At 46.3% G+C, this 25002-nt stretch overlaps 1 protein-coding gene across 1 annotated transcript; it reads right to left on the bottom strand.

Moving 5' to 3' along the window:
• Positions 1 to 433: 433 nt before the first annotated feature.
• LOC149858667 (uncharacterized) lies at positions 434 to 20801 on the bottom strand. Its single transcript, XM_090059978.1, has 15 exons — positions 20664 to 20801; positions 20066 to 20164; positions 19102 to 19191; positions 18810 to 18860; positions 18309 to 18398; positions 16152 to 16202; positions 15652 to 15741; positions 14764 to 14814; positions 14269 to 14358; positions 12935 to 12985; positions 12234 to 12323; positions 9490 to 9615; positions 7602 to 7753; positions 3035 to 3144; positions 434 to 1722 (listed from the first exon to the last, which is right to left on the bottom strand). The coding sequence occupies exons 1-15, from the start codon at positions 20743 to 20745 to the stop codon at positions 1578 to 1580; spliced, it is 1368 nt and encodes a 455-aa protein (XP_089916104.1). The 5' UTR covers positions 20746 to 20801; the 3' UTR covers positions 434 to 1577.
• Positions 20802 to 25002: the final 4201 nt, after the last annotated feature.

Below are 25002 nucleotides of genomic sequence, written 5' to 3'. Positions count from 1 at the left end.
AGCTGCTCCACCAAATGTTCACAACAAGCAGGACTAAGATAAACTAAGCTGGGAAAGAGGAACAGGGTTAAGTTTGTGAATCATGACCCGTGGTGTAGGAGTTGGGTAGCTCAGACAGGACATAAAGGAAGCTTCACTATCCCATGTTTCTGACCTGGGCATGGTGTTTGGACTCAAGCAGCCTCTGTGCTGAGTCTCATTGTCTCCAATTTGGACTTGAATTTGTGACTAGCTGCTTCTTCCTCTCTTGAATTTCCTGGTTTTAGCCCTCACATTTCCTCCAGCCGTAAGCCCTTCCCTGAGCATGTTGCGGTTCATTATGTCAGACTGTCTTCCCAGCTGCGGTAGCTTCTCCAGTGGTGCTGATTTTACAGCAGCTGAGAAACTGGCCTGTTCTGCACAGAAGACATGGATGACTCTGCGGCAAGGCTGGGGAACGTTTTATTTGTCTCTGAGCACCTACTTAATGAGGATGGTCTGGGTACAGCATAGTCTTAAAAGTACAAAGTTTTTGTTGAGAAAGTAGTGTACTGGCAGCAGGCTAACGCCCAGCACAAACAAGCTGCTGTTATTGACTTTTCCCCATCACCAGTAAGCAGAAGGTTACAGAAATGTTGTGAGTCACTGGGAATAGGTTGTCAAATAGGAGGTCGCTGCACATTGTAAGGGAGGTAAATAATACCTTGCTGCTCTCCACAGAATTGGTTCCTGTGAGAGGAGCATGACTGGAATATTATGGAGAAAGGGGAATTTGGTGAACAAAAATAGACTTTGAATCATTAAAACCCAGGCATGTATGTTCCGGAAAGATGTAAATCTCTGATCCTGAGGCACACTGATCCAGTAATTCACCTGGAGGCCCCATTTGGCATTTGGGACCCCTCTGTGCTGGGCACTGCAGAGGGAGAATTGGAAACACCTCCTGACCCCAGAAGCTTATATTGTAATGGACAAAAGCAGAATTATCCCCATTTTGCAGATGAGAAAACTGAGGCCCAGGGAAATTAACTGGTTTTCTCATAGGCATACAATGAGATGGTGACAGAGCTGGGAACTGAACACAGATTCCCTCTGTCTCAATCCTGTTCCTTACAAACAAGTATTTTTCCTCCTAGCAGAACTGGTGGGTGATATTTATAAAAGGACATGTTAGTCAGAAGGGCCAGATTGTATCTTTCTCACCAATAAAGAATTATTCCAATGGAGTCAGTACCATTTTTGCATTTACAGTGGTGCATCTGAGATCAGTATTCAGGCCAGTGCCAGGATGCATATGGAGCCAATGAGATCTACTACGTTGAGCAATTGTATCCCCCATGTGGGGACCACATGCAACGTCAGATCCTGCATCCCAGATCATGGGAAATGCTTTTGCTGTTGGGTCCAGTGGGCTAGGGAAACAAACTCAATAATAAATACCAATCAATCAGTTTTTCTAACCCTGCTTTTCAGGGTTATGTCTGATAAATTCAAACTCAAAGCCTTGCAATAGCCCCCAAGCATTAACAGATGTAAATCTTTAGCAATTGTGCCTGGATTTCATTTTACAGTCTGTCATTCCCCTCCCTTCTATAAATTCAAAGCTCTGGGTCGCATTTCCGTTCACAAATCCAGTATTCCTCTCCATGGCAGGTAACATCATTCCATCTTCCTCTGTCCAAAAGGGTGGCACAGTCTTCACCATGTCGTCCTACATCGTTGGGTTCTCCCTTATCCCAGAACCTGAGAAAGAGGCCAGAGACCTTGTGGTTAGCAGTAAGTCTGGAATTTAAAAAGGGGATGGGCACCAGCACATTGGGGTAGAAGAACTGCTTTTTAATCCACTGTTAAAACAGTGGTGTCAACTGGGCCAGCTCCTAAAGGATGGGCATCTGCATCACAGATATCGGTGGGCACTGACCAGCCTGCTAATCTAACACATCAGCTGGGACATGGATTAATCCGACCCCAAATGGTCCTAGAGCTGGATCCCACAGTGCAGAGCTGTGGTAGGTTGGTGATGGCAGCTGGATAGTGAGAAGTTGGTGCATTCATTTTTTATTCTGGAGATGGAAGAGATCCATTCTCAGTTTATTTTGCTGGTGTAGAAACAAAAGGACAGATGGCCTCAAGGTCTGCCAGAGCCCAATGGAAAAGCTGGCCATGGAACCCAGGTTCCTAGCTTCTTTGTTCTGACCACCCCAGACCAATTCCTTACCAACACAGAGCTCAAACCTAGGAATCCTAACTTCTGGTCTAGTGAATCCTAACCACAGACACATCTCCCATTACAAGATGGGGTTAGAGCCCCATAGTCTTGCTTGCAAGTCATTCCAGTGTGTCCTAGAGCATGCTGCTAGAGCTGATTGGGGAAACTCTGCTGAAATCTTGCTCGGGTGAACAGTTTGATTTCAATGAACCAGCTGTTCTGATGGAGGAAAACGTTGTTCATTAGATGCAGACAATCTCGGTTGAGTTCTTCCTGAACTACTGTTGTCATCATCGGCAATCTCTTGATTCCTGGATGATCTCTACCATAGCTCATTAATGCATCTTGAGGTGACTTGAGCCCGACTCATCTGCAAATGCCATGCCTGAACTGCCACTGAGTTGGAGACCCCAGAGTTGGGATTATTCATGGCCAGAGGATGCAGGGCTTGTTCATAGTATTAAGCATTCTGGAAGGAAGATTGCTCTCAAGCTGGGCCCAGCCTCTTTAGTCTCTCCTCATATGGAAGATCCTCCATAGTACTGATCGTCCATGTTGCCCTTGTCTGGACCATCTCTAGCTCTTCTGTTTCCTTTCCGAGATGTGGGGACCAGAACTGGGCAAAAGATTCAAGGTGCATTTTGTTTTGTGCTAATGTGGTAGGATGCTCTTTTGGTGATAAAAGAGGATCTCAGATCTTACGTGATTCAACTACCAGAGGGAGACAAACTCATGCTGATGTAAATACTCCGTGTCTCAGTGTCTTTCAGTAGAAGGGAGAAAGCAGAATTGCCTGATTGTCTGGAACAGCTCAATTTCCACAGATACCAAATAAAAAGGACTTACTTGAGGGTTAAGGAAGTGCCATCAACCCAGTGCCAGTATCCTTCCTCATCTTCGTCAGATAGGCCCAGCCAATAAGCATGGAAAGCAGGAATTTGGTTTGACAGAAATTTCTATGGAGGGGAAAAAGAACACAAAGTTGAGTCTGTAGGTGAGAGTCTATAGTTACCTGTGAGAGAGCCCCAGCCCCGATAAGCCCTGGGAGCAGCGAAGAGGGAGCCACTGTGGCAATAAATTGCCGGCAGCTAAGGAGTGGGGGGCGCGGTGCAGGCGCGGCGGGGTCAGCACAGCACGCGAGCTGCCGAGCGGGCCCGGCTACGGGTGCGAGTCCCCCGCAGGCACCGAGGGCGGGAGACTCACTTACCCCTCCCAGGTGTGCGGCGGCGCCGGTGGGCACAAAAGCCACGCCGGAACAGAGAGGAGGGGAACTGGAAGAGCCGGGATGGCAGCGGATCCCCAGCAGGAGTCCGGAGCGGCAGAGGCACGTCGACACGCGCCCTGCACGCACATTCTGGGGAAAGGGTGAGGTCTCGCCGGGGCGAGACACCAGGAGCGATAAGCCCCGAAGTTATTCAAGGCGATTGTGAAGGCTGGAGGCACCTCACCCCAGCTGGAGGCTACTCGGCCGGTAGCCTGGAGAAGTGGGCTACGGGCCTCGGCCACAGTGCGTTGGGGGCAGGAGTCAGAGCCGCCCCAGACAAAGGGGACAAAGGGAAAGGACCCTAAGGGGGCAGACAGCCCACCCCGGTAAGGGGGACAAGGGGACTCCTGAAAGAGGAGAGCTGGACTTGAGTGAAGCCGGCAAACACAGGGACCTGGAGTCAGGGGCCCCATGGTGGAACTGACTGTTTGGCTCGTGGTTGCTAACTTTGTATTTTGTATTCGAGGCATTGCCCCTCCCCGCTCACCAGAGGGGAGACTTGGAGGGCAACCCGGACTTGTGCATGGAGGCCTGGGCGAGGGTGTAGGGGACGAAGGAGCCCTCAAGGATCTCGGACTTGGAGTGACTGGAGGTCTCATTTTCGGACGTGTGCGCATCATAGAAAGACACTGAACCAGGGAACCATCAAAGTCGTGGCAGGCGGATCTGACGCGTACATCTCTGGAGTGAGTGCGCCCCAATTGGGAATCATTGGATGGACGTGTACAAACTACTGAACTATTGGACTCATTGACAGACTCGTCGCCATTACCAAGCACTAATTTTTTCAGTCCTTTAAGTTTATGATTTATCAGACTATGTCTTCCAGGATGGTCCATGGCTAGAGGCACTCATAATTAAGGAACTATTAAAATTGCAATTTTGCAGATTTCGTGGAAGTTACAAAATCAGGCAATTTCCAGGAAATCCAGTGGGGGGTTGGGGGGTGGGGCAGGGGATGACTTACTAAAAATACAATGCTGGCTCCCCAGTGGGAGCTAACAGTCTTCATGGCCACTGTGGCCAGACCTTGGGTGGGGAGGGGGGAAGCAGGCAAGATGGCTGCCATCTCTCACCAGTGACTGGTGCAGAGGGCTGCCTGTCTTGTGCCCCCCCCCATCAATCAGCAGTGAGGAGTGGGGCCACATAACACAACTCTCTCAGCCAATCAGTGGTGAGGGAAGGGGCTATATGATGGACAGCCTTCTCCACCAATCCGTGGCCAGAGTTGAGCCACCAGGGCCCCTAAGCCAGAGGCGTGGGGCCCTGTGATGAGCCCATGAAAACAGCAGCCTGCCTTGTGACCCCTACCCATAATGTACCTTGTCTATCAAAGAGGCCAATTGTGACGTGTTATGGCAGGTGTAACTGAGCAGAAAGCCCGGCTCAGAGAAGAGCAGGGGCCTGATGTGCTGAAGCTACGAGTCCCACAGTGACGTGCGGTCTTGTTGATTTGAAATAGTTAGGCGGGGTCTTTTAAACAGTTGAGAATTCCAGTTTTTGCTAAAGAGGAAAAATCCATTTTAGACCAGATCTACCAGATTAAATGCCTAATCTCAGCTGTGCACTACAAAGATCCCTTTCTGAATTGAAAGTAAACTCTGTGTTATGAACTCTGTGTGATGGACTGCCTTCTGTGACGTGTGTGCATATGTAGTGCCCAGAGCAATGGGGCCTTGCCTGGAGCTGACAGGTGCTACTGCATTATGGAGAGTCAGAGTTGCTAGTAACCTGACTAAATGCAATACATTGCACTGCTGTTCTGTGACAACTTTAGCTTGTTCCAGGAGAAATGAAGATAGCTTAGTGTCAGCTCCCAGGGCTTGTAAATTCTTGACTATAGGTCTCCTGATTTCTTTCTGGGATAATCAAGGAAGTGATTCACCTACCTTCCCAAAATTACTTGTATCCCATATCATTTCAAATTTCATTAAGCCTAGGTATTAGGATATGACTGTAAATTCTTTTCTAGTTTATTGTAAACTTTTAAATATTTTATATTATACTAGCCAAATGCCCATCACAAATGATGGATTACAAAGGAGTGTTTACATGACCGGTCCCGAAGGATGGCCCTGCCCCTGCCCATTCTGTTGCCCCTTACTCCCAACCCACTGACCCCAGCCCTGCCAGTGCCCCTCCCTCACCAAACTGCAGTACTCTGCCCCCCTGGGCCCTGATGGTGCCCCTCACTCCTGAACCACAGCCCCCTGGCACTGCCAGTGCCGCCTGCTTTCCCAACCCACAGTCCCCGCCCCACCCCAGTGTCCCTCACTCCCGACCCACAGCCCCCTGCCCCCCCATTCCTGTCAGAGGTGCCTCAGCTGTCCCTGTCCTGACTGAGCCAGAGCGCGGTGGCACCAATTCATGCAGGTAGCAGCGGAGCGTGTCCAGCTCCAGGGCAGGCGAAGGGAAGAGAAGTGGGGGCTTGTGGCAGCCTCTGCCTTGGGATGAGGCTGCTGCACCAGGCAGCCTGGCCATGGCCCCCTGCTCCTCCTTCCTCCCCACCCCCCCACAGCATCTCATGGCTGCTCAGCCCCCAGAGCACAGGCACTGGCCCCTGTGCTGCTGTCCGGCCACAGAGTTCCCTGCTGCCCTCCAAGCCCCGCCCCCACACCCTACCACTTCTCCCCACTGGAGAACAGCCTGTGCACTTGGTCAAAATTGTTACAGACAGACAGACAGACAGACTAGGACCTTTATTAGATTAGAATTTTGTCTAATTTATTCTAGTTGCTCTTGTAAATTATTCTGTTTCCTTTGCTGTAAGCTGCTGTGAGCCTTTTCTGGGGGGAATGGCAGTATATAAATTGCATGGATAAAATATATATACAGTGGGCACAAGACTCAGATTCAAATCATAGTTCCACTGATTGCTATCCAAAGTATCCCTGCTGCATTCAGTAGAGTGACTATAGATGCACGCCAGTAACTGGCCACCTCTGCCCTCCCTGTGTATATGCCCTGCCCCAAATTCTCTCTCAGGCCTCAATTTAAAGCTAGGCATGGATTTTCCTGAGGGTGGGATTACTTTTGGTTGCTGCAGAGTCCTGGTCAGAGATCTGGAGTGAAATCTCACCTAAGAGATCTGAGAAGCCTTCCCTGGTGCAAGGATGAAAAAAAATAAAGAAATTGATAGATAGATAGATAGATAGATAGATAGATATTAGTGTTTGAGAGGCAAGGGAGATATCTTTTGTCTCCGATTGCAGGAACCAGGCACAGAGAACCACAAAATAATCTGTAGGCTGGATTCACATGGGACCCCCCTGTGTGTGGAATCCCTCATATTGGACATTCAGTTTTCAGTTGGTGAAGCTCATTCAGTGTTTTTCAGATGACTCTGCAGTTCCTCCCAAACCACCGTCAACCTCCTGAGACATCCAAAAGTCTCACTAATATCCTAAAGTCTTATGCCATATTTGACTAACATGGCTATCTACCTCTCAGTGGGGGCATCTACACCAGACACTGTGGAATTGCCTAATTAGCTCTGCAGTCACCACAATTAACTCCACCACAGGTTAGTACTGCCAGCACAAGTACTATCCTATGGCAGAGTTATTTACTGCACTGCAACACATGTGTAAACAATGACTGGGGCTGGCTGGGGCATGAGGGTGCTACTGTGCAGGGAGGCTACCTGCTGGGTAGCCCCGCACTGTAGCACCCTCATGTCCCAGCCAGCCCCTCCAGAGCACATTTTGGTGGGGCAGAAGAGCTCTGGGCTGGCAGGCTGACCTGCAGGACCCCCGGCTCGCCAGGGCTGTGCTGTCCCGGTTGCATATGCTGTGGTCCTGGGTACACACGTAAATGTTGCACCTGGGAGCAATAAGCTTCTGCACAAACTACTATGGAGTTTATTCAGGCACATCAATTGCACTGGGTAGAAGCGCCCTCTGCTAAGGAATTTGGGCCAGACTCCAGTCTCCATTTGATCAGAATAAGTGGATATACAAGCAACTTGGCGCAGAATAAGATACGGTGGATCTTTACTATGTCTCAGCTGCTCCACAATACCTAGCCATGTGCACACTCCAACCTTGTAAATGGAAACTAAATCCTAAAAAGCTGAACCCTTTTTTTCAATAAGAGCTAATTTCTTCCTTTATGTTGGACCTACAATAGGAAGCTGAGCATCTGACTTACGTTTTCCCTTTCGCTGTTAATGATAGCCAGGTGAGCCCCCAGATCGGCACAGAATTTCTTGGAATCTCTCCAGTTTTTGCTTGATGTTGAAACGAAGTAACAGATTTTCTGATCTTGCACCCAGCCTTTTGGACATCTTGTGCAGAAGAGATCTGATAGAAGTCAGGTGAGAGAAAGATTTTGCATTAGAGACAAAATCATGGAGATGTAGGGCTGGAAGGGACCCCAGAGGTCATCTAGTCTAGTGGTTCTATGGTTTTTTTGTACCAAGACCAGTGCCAAAGCACCGAAGTTTGGTGCCCAGGGCATAGCCCACAACAGCAGCCCACCTTGCCCTGTGCACAGAGCTGGGGGGGCACATGCCTCCTGCCATGCTTGCTGGGAGTGCACGCAGCAGCAGGAGCCACCCTTCAGGAACTCTGCCAGCCTGCAAAGGGAAACCCATGGTTTCCTACATTTTTCTTCTTTAAAGGAAAACCCATTTTTTAAGTTTGTTCACAACCCTTTTGTATATTCTTGTGGCCCACTTTTGGGTCACAACCCATAAGTTGAGAAACGCTGATCTAGTTCAGCCCCCTGCTTGAGACAGGATCATGCCTATCTAAATCAAACAAATCCATAATCTAACCTTTTTGTAAATCTACCATCAATCCTAACACAAGACAAGACATGCCATCCAAACCTGCAACAGGCAAAGCTGGGAGCCACGGCAATCAATATCCTGCTTCTATAAAAGGTCGTTAATATACACTCAAGAGATCCCAGGGGGAGGCCATGCCCCCACTGCAGAGAAAAGCAAAAAAACCCCAGTTTGACCATAGGGTAAAATTCCTTCCTGAACCCAAATATGGGATTGGTCTGATCCTAAGCAAAGGGGCCAGACCCTTCAGCCAGGAACCTCTGGCTTTAAGTCCCAGCAGAAGTATTGGCACAGCCCAGTCAAACACCCCAGGCTTAGCTGCAGACAAGTTGAAGTGTAAGAAATCTTCTGTGCGTCTCATACTCCTTATTTACTACTTAAATTTTCATTAGGATTGCACAAATACTTGGCAGTGAACAGTTAATGAATTTACCACCCTCTCTGCCCATCCTTGTCTCCTAATGAAAAGTATTGCCAGTTATTTTGGTGCAGTATTCAGCCTTTGATCGTCTTTTTGGGTAGTTACACAAATCACATGATATTATCACCTTTGCCTAGGCAACAGGAAGCTTGCAGGTTGGTTTCCTTTGGAAAGAGAAATTAGTAATATAACTTTTTTCTTAGTGACACTTGGTTTATCTATAAATCCTAACACCAGTCCTGGGTATATAGATGTAGGTAGAATAGATTTGCACCTTTATAGACTAACCAAAGTAGCTTTATCTATCAAAGGCTCTCGTGGGCTGCACCTCACTTCATCAGACCAGTGAGCTTCAGCCCATGAAACCTTGTGCACTCTCTCCCTCTCTCATATTATATATAGTAGTCAAGTAGATGGCAAAGTAGATTTGTACCTTACAGACCAACCAAAGTGGGTATGTGTGTACATGTGTGTTTGTAAACACATGCACACACACACACACTTCGGGTTAGTCTGTAAGTGCAAACTTATCCTGCCTTCTACTGCTGAACACAGCAAACTATTTCTCTCTGCTCACAGATGAAGGTGGCCACAGATGACATGCAGCCTAGTCTGGGATCACAGGCCACATTTCTGAGATACGTTCTGAAGGAACAGCTCTGCCTAAGAACTGACCCTCAGGTTGGCGAGTAGTGGTCAGCTTCATTGCAGAAGGAGCAGAGTTAGCTGTAGGGCCTATTGGGAGCCTGAAAATGAAACAGCCTGACCTGGAGTGTTTTGAGGTTAATGCTTTTACTGGTGGCACAGGCCTGGCTGTAAGCCCTCACCTGTGAGGTTCCTTAATTCTTCCTGTGCGCTGCTCAAGGAATTCTGGAATCTCTCGTAGTCCTTTTTCACTTCAGTCAGCTCCTTGCCCACTTCTTCTACCAAAAAATGTGTCAGGTTCCTTATCTCTGTACGAGCAGGCAAAAGGTAGAAAGATGTCACCAGGAGGAAAGGATGGATATTGTATTATGTACTGGCTCAAGATCTTCCTTCTCTGTTTTGTAGCTGACCCGCTCTCATCCTCATTACTGTCTGTCCCCTTCCCCTCTGTCCTTCCAACTGTCTCCCTGTCCGTCTTCATCCATGCCCTTCTGTTAAAGTGATGCCTGTCACAACTGTATTAATTAAGCCCTTCTTTTGTCTTTGACTTCCTGAGCTTTCTATACCTGCAGGGATGAAGTTTCACCCTGCTAGCCCCACAATCAGCTTGCTGGCCCTCTGTTTCTGTGCCATGAGATACTTTTTCCCCATGGATGTGCAAATCTGTAGTAAGGGCATCCTCTTCTTACAGAATCACCAGATTCATGCCAGCCCAACCAGGGTCACAGTCCGGTTCATACTTGCACTGAAGGGATTTGACTCCACAGGGCTGTGCATCCCCAGTGTCTGAAGGTAGTTATAAAGAACATAATTGCCATTTCTTGGGTCAGACCCAGTCTCCTGTGTCACATGGGCAGACAGCAGAAGCTGAAAGGGAGAGTGAACTGGGTCTGACCAGAATTTTCCACTGTTCCTCTCTCGCTTGCATCTACCAGCTTTTGAGGTCTAGGAAGTTCTGATTTGGAGGCTGTGCCTCTCTGATAGCTACTGATGCCCCTTTCCTCCAAGAACATGTCCAATCCCTTTGTGAATACAGCTGAACTCTCAGTTTCCACAAGATTGGGTGGCAATGAGGTCCACACTTTAATTACACACTCTGTGAAAAAAGCTTCCTTTTGGTAGTTTTAAACTTACAGCCTACTAGTTTCATGTTGACCCCTAGTTCTTGTATTGTGAGAGATACTAAATAATAAATCCCTATTGACTCTTTCTTTCCCATTTAGTATTTTATAAAACTTTATCCTGTCTGCCCTCAATTGTCTCTTTTCTAAACTGAAAAGCTTGGCCTCTGTAGTCTCTTCTCATATGGAAGTCCTTTCATAGCACTCATCATCCTTGTTGCCTTTCTCTGGACCTTCTGTAGTTCTTCTCTATCCTTTTGGAGGTCTGGGAATCAGAACTGGGCAAGTATTCAAGGTGTGGATACTAGGTCTGCATGAAGCTTCAGTCCCTGATTTGATATGGTGGAGATTTGGCCCGATTTGATGGCTGAACCTCCAAATCCTAAGCAAATCAGGAGACCCTTTAATCTCTCCAGATCAAATCAGAATCCTCAGAATTGATTCGGAGAGATTTGGCAATTTGAAAATAGAGACAGCTTTAAATGTTTTTTCTACATACCTCTAGGTAGAGGGGTTCGTGAATGCTGTGATACTGGGGCACATGGAGTGTCCCCCAGGTGCTCGGGGGTCCCCAGTGCACTCGGCAGCAGACCCAGAAGTGGACCAGAAGCACTTCTGATCCACTTCCGGGTCCACCAGGGAGTGTGCTGGGCGGCCCCCCCCACACTCCCCCAGCTCACCAACTGGTGCCTCCTGGGTCTGGGGGAGGCACCCAGGGTCCCTCTGCGGCCGAGCGCTGAGCTTGGGGGGCACGGGGGGGAGGGGCCTGGCACACTTCCTGTTGGACCCAGAAGTGGACTGGAACTACTTCCACCACCAAGCATGTGGAGGGCCCCCCCGCACTCCTGTGGATGCTCCATGCACCTCCATGCATCACAGCAATCGCGAGCTGCACCTGCTACCTCAAGGTATGTAGAACAAACTTTTAAAGCTGTGTCTATGTCCGAATCACTGATTCTCTGAATCAGCATCGAATCTTCAGATTTGGATTCAGCCAAATTGAATCAGGGACAGTGATCCAAATCAACGAATCAAATCACTGTCCCTGATCTGGGCCAAATTCGAATCTGAATCAAATAGGGCCCACTTCACACACCCCTAGTGGATATACCATACATTTATAAAGAGGCATCATGATACTTTCAGTTTTCTTTACAATTCCATTCTTAATAATCCCAAACATTTTTTTGCCTCCTCTGGTGGCTGCTGAGCCCTGAGTGGGAGTTTTAGATCTCTTTCTTGTGTGGTAACAGCTAATGTAGAGTTCCTCTGGTATGGTGAGCTTTCAGCACCTCTTGAGAGCCAAACACCTATGCATAGGCACTTATTAAAATTCAGCCAAGCACCCAAGCATACAGGACATCACATGTAGTAACCGGGACATTCCTTGTCTGCTGCCATTTTAACCAGTACAATTGGGGTTGAAATGATACCCTCCAGAGCTACAAGCAAGGACTGCTAAAATTTTACCTGGAGGTCTAACTGGGCCTTTGACTGACTGACTTTCTCTAGAGAAAAGCCCAATGTTGGCTTTGTAATGCATAATCACCAGTAATTACACATATGTGTACCTTTATTGGGTCTAAGAGACCTCTGCAGCTGCAGGGAAACATTCAATATCCCTGAAGGTCTTGTTGGAGTAGGATTCCACTGTTGGGATATCAGGCTAGGAGTCCCTGCTCTGACTCTTTGCTATTGTCATACTCTATCTGCAGTTCAACCCAGTCCTGAAAGGTCATACTCTGAATTCTCTCTGAAAGGATGTAAGAGTAATTGTGGGGTTGTATGGAAAAGTCTTCTCTTACCTGTCTTGCCTAGGTGGGCTAATAAATTCTTCCAGGAATCTGCTTGGATTATCATAACCTTCTGCTTGGTGTCAGCCAGCTCCTTAGATACTGCAGATACCAGGGGAAAGAGAGCATTATATTGTGTTGATATTTCAAGAAGAGAAATCCCCATCCCAGGGCACAGGGCCTACATAGTTTTCTCTGCTGCCCAATCACAAATTGCATGATATTTGCTGATAGTGTTGAAGTAATGATGTTGCTGTGATGGTCCAGGAAATATGCAAGAATTCTTGTGGGTGATGTATATCTTATTGGACCAACTGCATGGTTGGGATAGACATAGACAAGCTTTTGGGTATCATAATCCCCTTTCTCAAGTCTTTGGGAGAGAGACAGACACAGAGGAACAGAATGAATGGTCACCGGAAAAAGATGAAGTGATATATTTCTTCCCATTTCAGTACCTGGCTTGCAATTAATAAGGGTTTAAATTCAGATTTTATCAATAAGGTAAATTTTTAGCTTTTCTTATTGCAGCAAAAAGTTTAAAGCATATCACAAGTGACATGCCAAGGGCTCAAAAACATGGAAATAAATAAAATGATTCTAACACTTATTTCTTAAGAATCCGACTGATCTGTGTTGTGATTTTGTATGTTACATTTAACAGTATTGTAGGCCTTACCTATCCCCAGACCACCTGAGAGAGAAAAACTTACTGCTGTGAATTTGAGTCTCGATTGTCTGGAATTTTTTGGACATGGTGGAATCTAAAAGGGAAGAGAGAAAGAGGAGATTACATTTTTAACAAAAACACCTGCACTTAGAGTATACTGGGTCACAGCTTTGTATTCGGGGGAATGTAGAACATATGGAACAATGGCAGCCTTTTGTAAGGTTTTAATTATTTTATTACTACTACTACTACTATTAATGCTTTATATAATTATAGTGCTTAGAGACCCAAATGAGTTTGGGACGTCTCTAAGCTTGGTATTGGCCAAAACTCAGACCCCAAGTAAGACTGGCATCCTACTGTGTTGTTTTTTCACAGGCACCATGATGGATTCTAGTTGTGCCAAATGCTATGCAGACCCATAAAGACATAGATTTAGGAGATTTCTGTGCTCTCTGGGGCCGGCAACACAAAGCCCATCTATTGGGCCGGTGGAAATCCACCAGCACACTTTCCTGGGCAAGATAGAAACTCATAAGAATTTCCAGGCCAAAGGAATGGAGTAGCCCAGTAGTCCAGTGCCCTATGTCAAACAGTAACAAGTAATATATGTTTTAGAGAAAGAGTGTTAGAAACAATGTAGAGTGATCCATCCCCTTCCATACGTTCCCAGTCACCATGAGGAGGTCGCATCCCTAACTGTTGCATTTAATAGACCCTGATGGAGCTCTCCTCCATAAGCTAGATCTTTTTTTTTAACTTGGTTATACTTTTAACCTTCACTGATGTCCTACAGCAATGACAGTGGCATGTTAATTGTGCATTTGGAAAAAAAAAAAGTCTTTATTTTGTGTCTTCAACATGCTGCTTGATGGGTTCATTGCCTGGTCCCCAGTTCTTGTGTTGTAAGACATAGTGAAACAGTTCACCTTACCCACACCATTTATGATTTTATAGGCTGCTATCGCATCCTTCCTCAGTTATCTCTTTTTTTACCAGATTGAAGAGATCTGTCCTTTTTAGTTCCCCCTACCAAAATCGTTCCATACCATATAATCATCTCAGTTCCTCCCCCCTTGGTAATTTTCCTAATTCTGTTATCTCCTTTTTGGGATAGAGTGGCAAGATCTACCAATAGTTTTGAAAAGCTGAGTGCACCCTGAATGTATATAGTGCATAATGATATTTTATGTTTTGTTTTCAGTTCCTTTCATCATGATTCTTTTTTGCTGTTTTGAGTGGTGCTGTCCCTAGTTCCAGTATTTTAAAAGAACATGTAATGTTTCAAATGTTTCTTGAGTGGTAACAGCATGTTCAGGGCCTATCAGTAATTAGATCTGCTTAGGATCTATAAGAAGGCAGTAAGACATCTCTTACCTATGGAGTTCCAGAGATCAGATAGATTTTTCTTAGCATCCGCTTCTACCCTCATAAGCTGTGGGTGTGTCTCACTCAGTTCTTCAGACACTAAAATGACAGGAAAGAGAGTACTGTGTTGTGTTCTGTACTGGCAAGAAGAGATTTCCCTACCTGAGGTCCCAGGGCCTACATTATCATTCCCTCCTATTTTATGACAAGTGTTGGGATAGTTGGTGTGAGTTGTTAAGCCTCTGTTCTTGGCTTTTTCTAACTTAGGGGAGAAACTCAGCCTACATTAAATAGGTACATTTCTATATCTGCTGGCTGCAGAAAGAAGGTTAAACTGTGGCATGAGTGAGATGCTAAGTGCTCAGAAACACAGAAAAGAATAAAATAAATCTAGTGCTTATTTCTTAAGCCATGCTGGCCTGAGTCATGATTTTGAACATTGCTATCAACAGTATTGTAGGCTTAGCTTACCCCAGATCTCTTGAAGAGAAGTAAAGAACATACCATTGAAAAGCTGATTGTTGATTGTCTTGAGTTCTTTTGCCATCTTGGAATCTAAAAAAGGAAATGGAAGGGTGGGGGGATTCCATTTTTAACAACTCCCACCAGTCCCTGTGGCTGTTCTTCACTGGATCACAGCCTTGTTCAAAGCTGTGAGTCTTAGGTCCTTGCTACACATTACACACTTCACACAATTAACTGGTCAATCATGCAATAAATTAAGATCAGCCACATGTGCAAAGTAATTATCACACCATAAGAATGTCCATTCAGCTATAACAAGTGACAAACAGCTACCGAGTTAGTGCTTGAAAATGTGGAACAACTTTATGGCTCGTTTCTCTCCAGCTTTAATTTGAACATGTGGCAGAACCTTTTTGTAAGGTCATCAACTTTGTTGCAATTAATATTTCATATTCATGTAGTGCCCAGAAGACCTAACTGAGATCAGGGCCACATCTACTTGGTTCTGCCCAGTCCCCAGCTATGACTGGTATCCTTTTGCACTGTCATCTGCACAGGCACAAAGTGAGATGGGTCCTCATTGTGCCAAATGGCACTTAATGAGAGACAGCCCCTGCCTCATGAAATTTATGATCTAAATAGAAAAGAAGCAATACTCTGTGCAGATCACAGATAATTCAAGAGGTTGGGTGTCCCCTAGAGTTGTATAAAGCACACTGGTATTTTCAGTTTGGTTTAAATTCATTTCCTACTGATTTTATTTGTCTTTTTGAATAACACTGCTCTTGTTGCCAGGTTTGTTTGGTTTTTTATTTAAATGCTCTACAGTGTTACCTAGATGTTTTGTTTCTTTTAGGAGCAGCAATCAGAATTCTAGGAAAAATATCTACTTAGGTTCTATTAAAACAGAACTGGGAAAGCTCTCACCTATTACATCCTGGAGATCAGATAAATCTTGCTTGGAATCCTCCTGGATCTTCCTAAGCCTCAGCTTTGTATTACTCAGCTCCTCAGTCACTGCAAATGACAGGGAAAAGACAGCATTGTGCTGTGTTTGGGCTGTCAAGAAGGGATTTCTTCAACTCGGGTCACAAAGCCTGCATGGCTGCCAATCCATGCTATATTATCACAAATTGCATTATTATATATGCTGCATTTTTTTCAGCTTCGGTTCCTGACTTTCTCTGAATAGGAGAGAAGTTTGTGTTCCATTAAAACATTAGATTTCTTGCCCTCCTAGTTGCAGCGTTAAAGTACATCCCAAGTGTAATGGCAAGGGAACAGTAACATGGAAATGAGTAAAATGAACCTAGCATTTATTTCTTAAAAATCCCAGTGGTCCGAGTCATCATTTTGGATATCGCTGTTAGCAGTATTGTAGGCTCTGCTTCCTACCAGATGTCTTGAGAGACAAGTGAAGAACGTACCATTAACAAGCTGATTGTCGATTGTCTGGAGTTCTGTGGACAGCTTGGAATCTAAAAGGGACATAAGAGAATGAGGAGGTTCCATTTTCACCAGCCCCCCGACCCTTACAACTGCTCATAGCATTCACTGGGTTACAGTCTTTTGTGCTGTGGGGTGTGAAACTTGGGGAGTAATGGCAACTTTTTATGAGATGGTGGTGGTGGTGTTTGTTGGTGTTACTTGCTTTGTATTATTGTGGTGCCCAACTAGGAATGTATCCTACTATGCTAATTTTCTGCTCAGACACAAACTGAGATGTGTCTCCTAAATTTCAGTCCTGTACTTTCTTCTGAAATCTAGAAGATCTCAATTCTGTGCTCTCTGGGACCAGCTATGCAAACAATTGACTGATCTAATAGGAATTCCCCAATGCTTATTCTTTGGCAAGATAAAAACTTGCAATCATTTCCAGAATGGGTCAGGCCAAAGGTCTGAGTAACCTGAGTAGTCGCTGAGTAACCTGTGTCCAACTGTTGCAAGTATTGGATGATTTAGAGAAGTGGCTCTTAACCTTTGTAGACTCAAGGCAACCTTCGGAAATGTCAGCTCTGAGCTATCGTGCTCTTTTTTTTTTTACTATGAAAAATATTACAGCAATTCCTGTGATGCAAAGAACTCAGAAAAACCACAGCAGATCAGAATGTCTCCAACACTGTGAATTCCTGTGTGAAAATTCTGGATTGATCTTGTGAATTGTGTTTGCGTGCCTAACAGTGCTAGCACCTTGTGGCAGCCTTGAGAGGATCTCAAGGCACCCTGCGGTGCTATGCCATCCTGCTTGAGAATCACTGAGAGACAGAGAAAGAGTACCAAAAAATAAGGGAGAGTGATCCAGCTCCTCATACTCTTCCAGTCATCACAAGGAGGTTACAATCCTAACTGTTGTGCTTAATAGCTCCTGACGGATCCTTTCTCCATAAATTGTGTCTGATCTCTCTTATGAACACGGCTATACTTTTGGCTGCTTCAGTGTCCCGTAGCAATGACAGCAGCATGTTAATTGTGCATTGTGTTAAAAAATAACTTGCTTTTGTTTTGTTTTAAACAACTGGATGAATTCATTAGGTGATGCCTAGTTCTTGTGTTATATATACAACATAGCAAATAGTTTTTCTTTTCTACACCTTTTATGATTTTTCAGGCTGCTATCATATTCCCTGTCACTTATGTCCTTTCCAAGCTGAAGAAATCTCTCCTTTCTAGTTTCCCCTCCAACTGAAGCTGTTCCTGTGATCATTTTGGTTTTGTGTGTTTCGAGCCCCATGCCAGTATTTTTAAAGAACCCTTCACAACGTCTCATCTTTGTGCGGTAACTGTTAGTAGGACTGAGCAAAGCTTCGGTTGGTGGTTCGATTCAGCAGAGATTTGGCTTGATTCAGTGGCTGAATCTCTGAATCCCTGCAGAGCCAGGTTGCACAGCAGGATAGTGCTGGTCCCTACTGCACGGCCTGGCTCCACAGGCAGCAGACATGTGGGACTGCACGGGGTGGGCAGTGGCAGGGAGGAGACCCCGGTGTGGATCTCTGCTCCCAACGGAGCCAGGTGGTGTGACATGGATTCCCCAGCTCCCGGTTCGATTCACCAGCTCTCGGATCATTCCCCCAGCATGGCCCCTGGATCTGCACGCAGGGTTTCAGCAGGCTGCTGCTGCAGGCTGGGGCCAGCAGCAGTGCCGCAGCTTGGTGTGGGCTGCGCCAAGCGGCTGCCACTGGCCCCAGCCTGCAGCAGCAGCCTGCTGAAACCCTGCGTGCAGATTGGGGGCCCATGGCCCCCAAGGAAGAGCTGGGGAAATGGTCAGAGAGCTGGGGAATTGAACCAGGGGCTAGATGTGAATATCAAAGCAGTCTTTTCCTCTCCCTCTTCTTAGCTTTTGTTTCCCTACAAGCCTGGCTCCGAAACTCCACAGTTCTCTGAAACATTTCCAAAACATCTTGGAGCTGTTTTGGAGCCTTCTGTTTCAATCCGATTTGGTGTTTCAGGCACCGAAATGACCTGAAACCCCTCTGAAACAAAATGGCTGCCAAAATTTCACACAGCCCTAGTAACAACGTAGTCAGGATCCATCAGTAAGTCAGTCAACGTTAGGGTCTGTTAAAAAGCAGTAGGACCTCTCTTACCTATAGAGTCATGGAAATCTGATAGATTTTTCCTGGAATCTGTTTGGATCTTTGCAAACCTCGTCTTTGTTTCAGCCAGCTCGTCAGACACTGCAGATGGAAAGGGAAAGAGCTCTGCATTGTATTGGACTCCACAAAGGGACATTTTTCCACCTCAGGTCCCAGGGCCTACATTGCTGTCAAGCCATGCTATTTTATCGTATTTTTTATCTCATGTGATGTAATGTATTCCATCAGGTTTCAGTTTCTGGCTTTCTATGATTAGGGGAGAAATTCAGCTTTCATTTAGAACATTACATTTCCTGCCCCATGCCCCCTGGTTTAAGCTTGCAGAGAAGCTCAAAGCATAGTCCTAAGGGCTTAGAAATGTGCAACGGTATAAAATGAACATAATATTTATGTCTTAAAAACCCCACCACCCTGAACCATGACTTTAAATCTCACTGTCAGTGATACTGGGAGCTCTGTTATCCCCAGCCCTCTTGGGAGGCAAGAAAGTACCTTTAACAAGTTGACTGTTGATTGTCTTGAGTTCTTTGGATGTTGCAGAATCTAAAAGGAATATAAGACAATTGAGTGCTCCCATTTTCTGCCACCCTGTCAACCATTACGTCTATCCTTAGCTTGCACTGGATCCCAATTGCCAGCTCCTGTAGATGTCCCACTCACCACACTTTTCTCTACCATGCTTCTAGGCTGAAGCAAAAGACCCTGAAGCAGGATGGCCATATCTAGGCTTCCCCACAAAGAAACGGCAGCCATTCAGGACTGGAGCGATAAGGCTGGTTCTTACCTATGGAGTGCAGAAGGTCTGCTAGTTCTTTTGTGGAATTCACTGGTATTTTCTCAAGTTGCATCTTCATGTTGGATAGCTCCATGGATGCTGCAAACAGCATGATAAGACATTGCTTCCTTACAAGGGGTCAGAGAGAGGAGATTGCCCCACCCCACTGTCCAGAGGCAGGAATGCTACCATCTCCCAGGCAAGAAAGGAACCCCATTTTACAGATGGAAGAATTAAGCTATCATTAGGGAAGTGATGTGTCACATGGGAAATGGGCCACAATGCTAGAGAATGAGATTGGATCTCCTAAGTGGCCACTGGGTGCATTAATCATGGCACCAGCCTCCTTTATTATTCCACTGTGACTCACTTCCCCTTTTAGAGCACAAAGAGCTGAATCCTAGCCCAACAACAATGGTGATGTTAGGATGTTGCCATCACGCTTCACTAGATATGACCCTCAGTTTCAAGTGCACTGTGGTGGATTCTTGGGACCAGTTTGGGCTTCAGTGCAAAGTAAAGGGTCAGAGCAGCACAGAGATTTGAAAGAAAGAATTGCCCTTCACACCACACTGCAGGGCTGAATGCTATGCAAAGTAAACAGTTGCCTGCTACAGTTGAGATCCTACTTTGAATATCCACTTTTGAGGGGTTAAAGGCTAGTATGGATCTGTCCCAGTTCCTGATTTTTTGAATGGGGTTCTCTAAAATGACTTTAGGAGCACAGGTACTGTGGAAAGCTAGTGGGAGTTGTGTTCCCAAGTCACATGCACACTTTAGAAAAGTCCCACCTGCTTGTGGAATTTGCCATGCGTGCTACGCCACAAGTAGATTTGCATCTTAGCTTCCATCTAAGTCCCTGAGCTGTTTGTTTTTTTTGTCCCAGTATGATAAAATCACTCCCTAATAATCTCTTCAGCCTCTCAGTGTGCAAGAGAAATGTAGGACTGAGCTGGCGACATAGAAGACTTACTTTTCCCATGGTTCACTATAAGGACAGCTGTGAACACCACAAAGCAGATCACCAGCAAGACGCACAGGACTGCAATGGCCTTCCCTTGGCAGCCGAAAGCTATGGGGAGCAATGCCAGTTAGATTTCTCAGTGCAATTCAATGTTGGGTCAGCACCCTTCAGTCACTGCAACGACTCACTCATCTTTTCTCTAAAGTGACAATGCTCAGGACATGGAGTCTCTTCCCATTTTGGCAAAATGGGAAACACCGAGTGACTGTGATTCCTTGAGAGCGGCTGGACTTGTGACGCCCAGGTGGAGAAGCCCTAACTCTGGGACACAAGGACCCTTTTAGGCTTTCGAAGGAAAATGCTGCAGAGACTCACAAGACCAGCTACATTCCTGGAGTAACATCACACTGAAGGAAAGGAAGTTACCACAGCAATGAGTTACTCTGAGAGCTAGGGTGTTTCTAGGAATGCTAGGAAAAACATTTGTACAAGTAGGGCTAAAATCAGTAGAATAGCAGAATCTGGACGCGAGCCAGCCATTATACCTATCTCTTAGTCCTAGTCCAGAACCCAGCACCCTTTCTCCTCAGACCAGTCCTGCCCTTACCTTGCCTCCTCCTCGGGCTCTCCATTGTGAGTTCCATCTTTTCAAAATTTTCCTGCCTGGAGTAGAGACAACGTTGCTCCATGGTTGGGGATTTATGTTCATCTTCTTGACACTATGATCTTTTATAGCCTCGGGAACTATCATCATACTTTCTAGAGAAAGGATTCCTATAATTTGTACTTCCTATTTTCACAACAGCCTGAGTTCCTGTTTTTTTGCAGAAGGTCAGTGCAGTCACGTATTCTAATCTTGGGTCCTAACATCCCAGGCTTTCTGCTTCCCAAACTCCTGTTTGCCTATTTGCTCTTGTAAGATCATCTTAAAACCACTGCTCAACCCCTCATCAGCTGGAATCCTGTACTGTTCCCAATACACCGGGTGAAACATAGAAACAGCCAGTACCATAAGGCTCCGTATTTAGAAAAATGCAGGTTACTTGCTATTAACTGGTGTCCTCCCAGGTGAGTTCTTCTGTCACCCTTCTCATTCTAACTAGAGGCTCATGGCATGGATACCTTGATCCTACAAATGAGACCATATACTTGAGGAAGAACTAAGAGGAGGACATAATGTATCAACCCTGGATATCCCAAAGTTTGTTGAATTAGCTCTCCTTCCCTGTGGACTTTTCCAGGTTTGTAGTAACCTGTACTGAGGACTGGTTATGGGCCGCTGGAACCTACAATACCAGCTGAAACTGGCCCATAGATTCCCCTACACTGCCGCACTGAGCAATTGAAGTAATTTCTACTCCCTGATGTGTCACATGGGAAATGGGCCACAATGCTAGAGAATGAAATTGGATCTCCTAAGTGGCCACTTGGTGCATTAACCATGGCACCAACCTTCTTTATTATTCTACTGTATCTCGCTTCTCCTTTTAGAGCACAAAGAGCTGAATCCTAGCCCAAAACAATGGTGATGTTGGGATGTTGCCATCACACTTCACTAGATGTGACCCTGCTTGTCAACTCACGCTTCACTAGAAGCAACTGTGCACTGCTTGTCAGTTCAAAGGTATAACCCCACTTTAGGGGCTTAAGTCCAATCCTTTCATTTCTTGATAAACCAAGACTGCAGCCTAACAAGGTGAATTTATTGACAGAACAAGCATAGGATTTATATAACTAATATCACCATTACCTAAACCAGTGGTGCCCAACTTCTTTGCCTTGTGAGCTGGATGAGCAGTGCCCAGTCAGTCCGCAGGCCAAATCTCTTCTGTGGGTCCAATCCAGCCATCCAGGACCTGGAAATTTGGCAGCAGGGGAGTGGTGACAGTGTTAACCACTGCTCTACCACAGCCAAATTTATGGACCCATGGGGAGCCCCGCAGGCTGGATAACATGGCTCCATGGCTCAGATACAGTCCACAGACTGGGGGTTGAGCACCCCGACCTACATTAGTGCTGTAACTAATTAACAACTCCTTCAGCCAATCCATCCTGAGGAGGTCTGGGGCTGTGGAGTTCTTCTTCTGCAGCCGCTGCTTCTCAGAAGTTCAAACCTGAATCTATCCAACATGTATTTTTAGTAAATACTTCCGTGGTTACTATTTTTCAGAACAAAAGTGGCTTATTTTGTAAAATAAGAGTGCCTCCAAGTAGCTTAAATGCTAAACCACAGTTTTTGTGCATGTTCAGCTACATAGCCTTCCTTAAAAAGTTAGTCCTATGAAACAGAATTCTAGGAAACAATTATTTTGCAAGCTCAGCTGCATAGCATTGCTTTAAAAATAGCACTGGTTAGGCTAAGGCTCTGGCCTACAAGCAGCCATGCCTGCCTTGGGGACCCCCTGACTAAGGAAGCCTGTAGTGTTTCAAAAATGAATTGTTTTCCTCTCTCTAGTGATCTTCTTTCTTGGATGGTTCATTCTTCTATCAAGGGATGCCCAGATGATAATGGACACTGGTAAGGTGCAACTCTCTCTTAGGATGTAGCATCTTTTATAAAACAGTCATCCCCATTGCAGAGAGGTCCCACAGAGAGCAGGGGTCATCTGCCATCAATCTAGCATTGGCTTGGGAGCCGCATAGTAGGATGGTCTGGACTCTCATGGGAAAGGTCTTTTCTGCAATATTAAGTGCTGCATTGTTTATGGAGTGACAGAAAAATCTCTTTCTTGGAAAAACCCCACTATCTTCAGAACCAGAAAACAGTATGAAGTAGATTCCCAGCTGGCATCAAGCAGGGTTGTTCCACATTGGTCAATGGAGGGGTGCCCACCTATACTGGCTAAAGATCTAGTAGCTGTTTGTATGTGAGATCCAATTCTCTCCTCTGCATCTATTCATCCTTTGTATCCCACTTTGCTTGGGGGCTCTGGGTTTCACCCACCCCTTTGAAGCAGGTGAAGCACACAGCAATAGCTGAAAAAATTTCAGGACTGATTTAGTTCCCAATGGGAGACAAAGCTGGACTGGGTGTAGTGGCATGTGACACTGCAACTTGCTGCTACACTATGTCTGGTTCACGAAGTAGCTTCTGGGTACCTTGTGACCCAGGAGCAGTATGACCACATTCATACGGCACTAAGTGGCGTTGCGTTGTGTTCTCTGACCACATGGACCAGGATGCTCTCTGGCATGGACATGAGATCAGTTTTTTCAAACCTGAAACAAAGGCTTGTTTTGGGGAGTTCTCATGGGAAACTGAGCCAGAGCCCTCACGTGTGGGACTGTCATGGAGAATTCAGGATGGCTGGTAGCTATGCAGAAGCAGGCACCATGTTTCTATGTTGGTGCCTTGGTCTGATTCAGGGGTCAGCACCGTTTTTGCCCTGAGTGCCAAAATCACCCCAGCTTCCACCCATGACTCGACTTGGTGTGCCAGAGATGGCGGAGCTGCAAGGGGCACAATCTTCATTGCTGGCGGCGGCTGCACGCCTGCCTCTGAGTGGACAGTAGGGAGGGACCAGGGTTGCACTGCCTCAGCCCCTACCTAGCCATGTGCTGTGATCCGCGTGTGCACCCACCACCACCTTGGAGCTGGTGCTGGGGCTCTGGAGCCCAGCACAGGTGTTTGCAGCCTCCTGACTGTGTTCCACAGCCATCCCTGGCTCTGGGTAGCTGCAGCAGGCAGCCGGAAGGCTGCAAGCGGTTGTGCCAGGGTCCACAGCCGCAGCACTAGCTCCATGGTGGCGGCAGCTGCACACATGCCTCTGGGTAGACAGTCGGGGAGGAGCCAGGGTTGTGCTACCCCAGGCCCCTTCCTGGCCATGTACCCAGAGGTGTGTGCACAGCTGCTGCAGCCACAGAACTGGTGCCAGGGCTGCAGAGCCCCATGCAGTTGTTTGCAGCCTCCCAGCTGCAGCCAGCCCAGGCCCTGGGCAGCAGCTGACAGAAGCTGCCCAGAGTCCAGGTTGGCTGTGGCATGCCAAGGAAGATGGCTTCATGTGCCATGGTCTGGCATGAGTACTGGGGGTTGCTGATCCCTGGTCTGTCTTTTGGAGGGTAACCCAGATCCTAGAGAAGTAGGCCACAAAAGAGGAAGAAGCAAGGAGGAGTATGAATAGGAGAGGAAGAGGCACGACATGGGGGTAGAGGTAGGGAGAAGAGGAATATGGTGTGCTTTCTAAACCATTGCTAAGGAAGCCTCCCCATCAAGGCTGGAGAGGTGGCGGGGTAGAGTACTTAAGTGAGGTGGAGTACCTAACATGTAAAAACTTTCATGCCTGTTCATCATTCTCTGAAGAGAAGTCCTTATTCTTAGCAGCAACACTGAGTTCAGGAAAGTCCTGAAGATGTCTAGGGAGATTTCTTTCTGCAGGAACTTTTGAACTAAATATTCCCTTTTGAACTAATCTTTTTTTTTTCTTTTCTTTTTTTTTTTTGTCGGGGGGGGTTTCCCTGTGTGTTGTAACAACTATATGGTAATTCTCAAACAAAACCCTTTCTCATTTTATGCCTTAAGGTAAGGCTTAAAGACCATTTCACTGCACTGAGCTCTTTCCACCGGCCCAGTGCTGCCCCAAGGAGTTTGCAATTTAAACAGAGGAAGGAGTTGTATCACCAGTCTACTGATGAGAATCTTGCGGACTCTATGTGGTCTCTTCAGGGCACTTTAGGCAATTGGTTGTAGGGAGTCTCCTTCGTCTTGCAAAGTTTTTCGGGAGAAATCAAGTTTTAGTTCCACTGATTTCACAACTCATAGAGTCATAGAGAAGTAGGACTGGAAGGGACCTCCAGAGGTCACATTTAGCCCAACCCCCTGCCTGAGGCAGGATTATCCCTATCTGAACCATCCAAGTCCATTGTCTAACCTCTTAGCAAAACTACACAGTCAGCCCATGTGCAACCACAGGACATAACACCCAAATCTGCACAGATAAAGAAGGGGA

This window comes from Crocodylus siamensis, chromosome 8 (genome assembly GCF_052110815.1).
Source record: "Crocodylus siamensis isolate JL-2025a chromosome 8, ASM5211081v1, whole genome shotgun sequence".
In the NCBI taxonomy this organism is placed as follows: Eukaryota; Metazoa; Chordata; order Crocodylia; family Crocodylidae; genus Crocodylus; species Crocodylus siamensis.
The sequence above is the reverse complement of the archived record's forward strand: the minus strand, read 5'-3'. Positions and strand labels throughout refer to the sequence as shown.

Coding starts and splice junctions, on each gene's coding strand:
- LOC149858667 (XM_090059978.1), bottom strand. CDS start 20,745: ATGGAGCAACGTTGTCTCTACTCCAGGCAGGAAAATTTTGAAAAGATG. Junction 19,192..20,065: donor TATAGTGAACCATGGGAAAA/GTAAGTCTTCTA, acceptor TGCTGTTTGCAG/CATCCATGGAGCTATCCAAC. Junction 3,145..7,601: donor TTAACAGCGAAAGGGAAAAC/GTAAGTCAGATG, acceptor TCCCCTCCATAG/AAATTTCTGTCAAACCAAAT.